Genomic DNA, 7,831 nt, shown 5'->3' with positions numbered 1-7,831 from the left:
CTATGAAATACTGTAATTATATAATTCAAAATTAAGAAGACTAAAAATCTTTTGAGTAATGTCATCAAAGGCTGCAGCAATACTGTGAGCGGAAGTTGCGCACAATAGGTCATTTTCAGTATGACAATTTCTGTTGTTTTGTTTTTAGCATTCCGAGAAATATTTCATTTCACACTTCCTTTAAGGTATGTTCTTTCAATTAATAATTGATTTATTGGGTAAAGAGAGGTGTATTGGTATGATAATAGGTTGGAATGCAAAATGTATAATTTTTTTCATTTTTTTTCATGAAGAATTCTCTTCTCATACTTGTTATCAGTAATTGTATTATTGACATATTTACTTAGGCAATGCAACTCCTCTGAGTGGTTTCAACATAAATAATACTGGCTTTTTAAATACAAAATACCACAGAAAAATAGAAAGAAATTTGTACTAAGACTTGTTTCTGTTTATAAATTTGGTGCTGCCTCTCTGGCTTGTTTTCTTAGATACCTGCAGTAAAATATATTTTCTTTAAAGTACTGTTCAATGCTTGACAATGTGACACTATGGGTTTCAGGCAGAAAAATCCACACATGTACTGCTCCTAATAATGACATGCCAGCAAAGAACCACTGCAACACATGTGCTCCACCAAAATAGTAGAGCATGTCAAAGTAGCACTGGATGGCGGCAAACATAGCGAGGTACCCAAATGACATGACAATACCATGCGCAATTCCTCTTATTTCAGTTGGGAAAAGCTCTGCAGTCATGATCCATGGGATGCTCAACAATCCTGACATGCTTGTGCAAACATAGGCCAGCACACAAACTACAGGAATCCAAGTTAAACCTCCTCCTGTAGGAAAAAAGAATAAACAAATGCTAATATGTTAACAAATAATAGTTTACAAATAATAATAGTAATAATAATAATAATAATAATAATAATAATAATAATAATAAGTGTTGTTGTTGTTGTTATTATTCATTTCTTTACAACACTTTATTTTCCTCATTATGTGAAGGGAGTCTTCAGAATCTCATAGCAAGTTGCCTTACTGTACCTCATATGTTCTCAGAAACACTACATAGTGGGAATGACTGCTTAACTAAAATGCGGCTAAAACAGTACTTCAATCATTTAGAGAATAGTGAATGGTTTAATACTTTTTCTATATCAATTTCTTATTTGTTTTACTATTGCTGAACACAGAAAAGATAATTCTTTGTTCATTATATTATGAGCTTTTAAATAGAAGTGAGTCACTTATTTAGCTTTATCTGTATAATTTTGTAGTTTGATATATAATTTATCGTGTTCGCAGGAGAGCTTCTGTAAAGTTTGGAAAGTAGAAGACGAGGTACTGGCAGAAGTAAAGCTGTGAGGACAGGGCATGAGTCATGCTTGGGTAGCTCATATGGTAGAGCACTTACCCGCAAAATCCGGCACACAGTTTTAATCTGCCAGGAAGTTTCATATCAGCACACACTCCACTGCAGAGTGATAATCTCATTCTGGTAATTAATTGTGTGTTTGTGTATTTATGAGGCCCAGACTTGTGAATATTAGTGGTGTTGTGTAAATTTACGCTGTCTTTAATATGGGTTGGGACTGTGAATGCAGTGTTTGGATGTGAGCTGAGAAGGAGACCCTCCTCTCACAGCTTCAGGCAGTGCTGGCTTCAGCCAAACAGCTTGAAGCTGTGGCCAGTGTGCATCACTGTGGGGTTCAAAGGGATGTCCGGCACATCCCACATGACCTCTGATTGTTTCATTGCTGCAGTTGGCCTGGTTACTTCCCTCACGGATGTTAACCTCTCACCTGCAGTTGAATGACAGGTCATTTTGCAGTGTGGCAATTGGCAAAAGACTTCCAGGGAGACTGATGAAAAGTCCTCCCTGGTTAGTCTGATGAACATGTTTCAGGCAGTGTCTGCAGATGATAATGATCCTGAGCCAACTGCAGTTGCTTGCCCAGTTTCAGAGGAAGCCTCTTGCTGTGCAGGGTCAGGGTATTCACAGCCGGTGAGATTATCAATGTTTAGGAGCTCTAATATTAAGTGTGTAATGGAGTCTCTAGGGGATATGGCTGCAGAGGAGGTACAGAATTTGTTAATGGTACTGATAGCTGGCTAAAGCCAGAGACAAGTTCAGCCAAAAATGTTACCAAGGACTTAATGTTATATGGAAAAGATAGACAAAATTCAGTCGATGGTAGTGAGTGTGTTATTGTTAGAAACAGTTTATCTTATAGTGAAATTGAAGTAGGCAGTTACTGTGAGTTAGGATACATTGATGTTATACCCAACAATTGAAACAAATATATAATTGATTCCTTTAAGTGACCCATGGTTCAGATGATACAGTTTCTGAAAGTTTCAAGGAATATTTGAGTCTCATTTTGAATAGGTATCCAACTCATACAGTTGTAGCTGGTGAAGACTACAGTCTGCCCTTGATATGTTTGTGAAAACACATGTTTAAATTGTGCAAAGGACATCATGTAACACTTTAAGTAGTTATGGTCAAAGACCATTTTCCCACTCATTTTGTATGCACATCATGGATACAGGAAAATTTCCAGTGAAAATGATGTTTGACAATTGTTGTAAAAGTACAAGCAATGCCTACAGATATCTGTTAACAGCAAGAGTTAAATATATATGCATAAGACACCATATCAACATATAATATTTATAAATAATATTTAGTTATGCAGAGATGCATGGAGTGTAAATTAAAGGCATACACAGAATTAAACAACAAAGACTCATGAATAATCATTAGCATATTTAAGGGGAAATACCTACTCCAGTGCACAGGAGCACTCAAGGGGCAACACACAGCAACCTTCTAGATTTAGGAGACATAACTGGAAGGGACATCATAGACACAACTGGAAGGGTCATCATGGTTATGTGATTGAAAGTGTCACCATCTTGGATTTGTAGGGTATATAACAAGCCTTGATGGCCACAATTGATCATTAATCTTTGGTAGTGGATAGTGTCAACATGGCTTCCTCCAATGTGCTAAGCATCCCTCAATTATTATGGAAGAAAATGAGACCAGTGATGAATGTGATAAATTCTTCAAGCTCATCTCTGCAAGATATGGCATAGAGATGAAGCTACCATTTCTCCTACACGAGAATGGCATTTTGACAGCAAGAGGCACATTACAAAAAATTGGTAAGGAAGCACTATAAACCATTCTGAGAAAATATAAAATGCTGTGGTTGTACCACATAAAGTAGAACTGACGGACATTAAAATAGCTGTACAAACAGATGGGCTATCTGGGATACTGAATCTCCTAACATCAAACCATAGCCTTTGTGTGTAAGTACATTACCAAGGGACAGCAGTAGGACTGTGAGCAATGGTTGGAACATGGAGTTTAATGTGCATCAACTCCAATTCTAGGATAAAGATATTATGTTCAAATGCAAGCCCAGGAGTGGACAACGATAGTGGTTACCATCTTATTGATTTTATGAAGTGCCCTGATATAATCTACAATAACATTTTATGTCTTCCTTGGCTAAAGAAGACACAATTACCAGACTGCAAACTATGATTTATAACTATAGACTGGATGGTGTGTTTGATCCTGTGGAAGACTAAGTATTTCAAATGCCAACGAAAAGTATGAATGATACACTCCACTGTACTCTGTGCCAATCACTTCTATGTTACAAACTATTCGATAACTTAAAGAACAGTTGCTGCATTAACAGTATTTCTCGATTTGCCTGCATGATAGGTGACTGGGGTACAAGTAAACTTTCCAGACAATCCAAAATAAGAAGGACTGTAAACTATGTTATATCTGCCTGTAATTTTAATTGTTTACCTGTGAACTATGTGGAAACTAACACAGATTCCCATAAATATTACCTGAGTATTATATATAAGTGTATATTTTTCTCAAAATCAGGACATTGTTCTTCACAATACTGTCAATATTGATATTGCTGAACTAAAACTGGTCGTGTGCTAATTGAGCACCATAATTTAGAACTACAGACACTATGTAAAAAACTAAATCATGGGTGCTTGCTAGACATTAGCAAACTGAAACATGTAGAACATACCAGGCATGGACTTCACTTAAACAGAAATGGAATGCTCAAGTTAGTGAACCAGATAACTGAAATTTGTAAGGAGCTGCATAAAACCACAGACCCGATCATCTTAGATTATAATCAACAAGTTTTTTTTTAGGCTCAATTTCAAGCAACGTGATTTTACTGAACTAAACCACCTGGATTGGAATGAATCCTGTTCACATGCTGAAGAAACTGACTTGGAATTGAGTAAATTGTTATTACAGTGCAGTGTTACAAACTTGTGTAATAATTTGACTGATCCAGAATACCATGTCACAAAGTGTTGTAAAATATCAATGCCCTTTAGGATAATGCATCTAAATGTGCAGTATCTTACGAATCAACTCAATTTACTGCAAGTATTTGTGGATAGTATTACAAATTAGATGGTTATGTGTTAGCAGATAGTTACTGCAGGGAACAACACAAAGGGGATGGGGTGGCAATATTTGTAAATGAACATCTTCCATTTAAGAAAATCTCATTTGTTGAACAATACTGTAAAGAAGGAACAATTGAAATGGCTGGTGTTGTGGTCCACATAAACACTCATTCAAGCTTGTTAGCTAAACATAAAGTTATTGGTATGTACCACCCACCAAATACAGATGTGTTGTACTGCCTTGATAGACTTAACAGGCCAATTAGACAAACAGGCCCCACTGACCTTAGCATAGTTGGAGACATAAATATTGATGCAAACTCCTGTAGTATAACCTATTTGAAAATAATAGATATATTAAACTCATATAATCTCACAAATATAGTGAACTGTGACATTAGAGTAACAGAGTCAAGCTCCAGTAAGATAGATTATGTAATAGTCGACAAAAATGTAAAAATAGTATTAACTTTCAAAGTGTTGATTTTCATTACTCAGATTACTATTGTCAGATGTTAGAATATTTAATGTTTGCTGTAAGAACAGCAACTAAGATAATTGAGAAGAAGTGGATCCTGAAGAGCACGAACATCAGTGCCTTCAAAACTAAGTTAGCTGAGGAGAGATGGGTAACTATTTACCAACCTAAAGGGTCAGAAAACAAATGGGAAAATTTTTATAGGACATTGCTGAAGCATTTTGACTGCTGCTGCCCTCTCAAAGAAATAACCAGGGTATGAACCAACTCTAGTCTTGAAAGTAATACTAGGCTGAAACTTACACCTAGGCCGATTAATTTAAGGCAGAATATATATCATCTTGACTATTTATGTAAGGAAATAAAGCTACACATATTTAAGGAAAAGTAAAATCAAGCCAAAAAATCTTTTAAGACAGACCTTTTACACTTGAGGAAACAGATAAAGCAATAGAGCATTCAGCCAACATAGGAAAGGCATCCTGGAAACTAATCAATAATCATCATAAAGCCACCAGCAAGGGACAGAGTGAACCGATTAGCATTAGACACAAGCGCCATCTACTGAAAGATGCAAATGAAGTATGTAATTTATTCAATAAGCATTTTATCTCTCCTTTTGACCAACCAGCCCCTATTATAGATCTACAGGCTGGCACACCAAATGATGTCACGGATGGTATAGAGCTGGAATTTATGGAGGTGAATCAACAAGAAATATTTAACACAGTACAAAAGCTAAAGAATAAGCAATCATCTGGATGGGATGGTATCTCAAGTGTGGTGTTAAAGAAATGTGCCAATGAAATAACTAAACCCCTTACCTATCTTATCAACTGTAGTATTAATGAAAATGTATACCCAAATGCCTTAAAAATAAGTGTAATTTAGCCAGTCCATAAGAAGGGAAGTAAAGAAGAAGTTTCAAATTGTAGACCAATATCATTCATCCCTACTTTCAGTAAAATATTTGAAACAGTTATCCTATCACAACTCACATTTCTCTAAAGACACAAAATGCTTACCAAATCACAGCATGGGTTTAGGAAAGACCTAAGCACAGCCACTGCTGTTACCAGTTTCTTCCATGAAGTGTATAGCAATAACAGTGGGGTATGCACACAGCCAGAATATTCTTTGACCTGAGCAAAGCTTTCGACTCTGTAAACCCTCTGTAAACCATGAGATTCTCTTAAAAAACTGTGGGCGTACAATATCAGTGAGGCATCAATGAAACTTCTATCCACCTATCTGGTGAATCGGAGACAGAGTACCAAACTTACACATAAAATTGACAATAAGTTCTTAACTTTTAAATCCACAAGTGAAACAGTGATACAGTGAGTCCCTCAAGGCTCAATTCTTGGACCTTTCCTCTTTTTAGCATATATTAATGTCATTGTACACCCCATTAAATTGCACATTGTAAATTATGCTGATGACACCTCAGTTTTATTTCATGGTAAAGATTGTGAGGAACTTAAATTTTCAGCAAGTAATGGAATACTAGAATTAAGTTCATATTTTCATGCACAAGAATTAAGGATCAATGTAAATAAATCCTAGATGCTAAAATTTACAACTGGCAGCTCACACCACTCATGTGTAAATGAGATACGCAGTATAGTGGCAGAGGAAGTAAATGAGTGTGAATTTCTAGGGGTCCATCTAGACTCAAACCTCTGGAGTATTAGCCACATTAACACTGTATGTAAAAAAGTCAGCAATGGGCTGTATCTTCTTGGCCAACTGTCAAAAATGGTGCCCACCCACACGCTTAAAACTATGTATTATGGGACAATCTATCCCCATCTTAGCTGCTGTGTAGAAATATGGGGTTGTGCTGCAGACATTCACCTTAACAGAGTACTTTTGCTACAAAAAAGAGGATTAACAATTATACACGAACTAGGCTATAAAGACTCTTGCTGTGATGTTTTCAGACAACACATGTACTTCACCATATACTCTTTGTATCTTTATAAATTAATTACTTTTTTGTCTCTTAGGAAACTGAAGTAACTAAATGTAGTGATATACATGATCACAACACCAGGTCTAAAGAGAATTACTACCAACAAAGAACAAGATTAAAAATGACGGACCAGAGTCCATGTACTAATGGACTGATTTGGTATAATAAACTGCCAGAGTCCATGAAAAACAGCAATAAAAAGCAATTCAGATCAAAATTAAAAGAATTCTTAATTGAAAAGTGTCTCTATTCACTAAACAATTTTTAAATGGTTCAGTTTAAGAGCTGTAAAATAATGTCTAAGAAAAATTGGCTGAGTTAATATGTGTAAGATGTAATGTATTATTTTGACAAGCATCAATTTACTGTTTAACTACTACTGTAAGGCCAAGATCTAAATGTATTTTATGTTTGTAACTGTACTTGACATTTGAAAAAGCCATCATATTGATGACTCCACACAAAATAAGAAAAAGCTATTAAAAGGTTTTAAGAAAAAGAATAAATGTATCAAACACATTTAAACCATTCCCCATTACAGAAATTATTATTTTAGGTGTCACTAATGTGTTATGTATACTCAAAAGAAAACTGGAAATGGAAGAAGTCAAAGTAAAAAAGTACAAAGAGAGAGAGAGAGAGAGAGATATCCTGAATTACTGGATCAAATCATCTCCAAATTTTCTTTCAAGAAGGTCTATACTTTTCTATGCCTAATGAGCAGGACCTGCAACATGTTGGTGCTACATGGGTACCCTTATATCTAGTGGTACATATTCCAATAACTACAGGAGCATGCTCGTTAGGAAGTCAAGATACGTGTGGCTATTTATAGGCCAATAAATGAAACAAGGACCAACGATGTGATCCTTGAGAAGCTGGCTTTACAATTCAAGG

The 7,831-nt window shown here is 35.7% G+C and overlaps 1 protein-coding gene across 1 annotated transcript in view; it reads right to left on the bottom strand.

Moving 5' to 3' along the window:
* Positions 1 to 429: 429 nt before the first annotated feature.
* Positions 430 to 7,831, bottom strand: part of LOC124721304 (facilitated trehalose transporter Tret1-2 homolog) — a 313,685-nt gene continuing 306,283 nt past the window's right edge. The window contains exon 9 of the mRNA XM_047246213.1: positions 430 to 844. Within this exon, the coding sequence (XP_047102169.1) occupies positions 453 to 844 (392 nt within the window). The 3' untranslated portion in view covers positions 430 to 452. The remainder of the gene's footprint in view (positions 845 to 7,831) is intronic.

The sequence above is a fragment of the Schistocerca piceifrons genome, chromosome X (assembly GCF_021461385.2).
Source record: "Schistocerca piceifrons isolate TAMUIC-IGC-003096 chromosome X, iqSchPice1.1, whole genome shotgun sequence".
Lineage (NCBI taxonomy): Eukaryota > Metazoa > Arthropoda > Insecta > Orthoptera > Acrididae > Schistocerca > Schistocerca piceifrons.
Note: the sequence above shows the minus strand (reverse complement) of the source record. Positions and strands in the feature narration are given on the sequence as shown.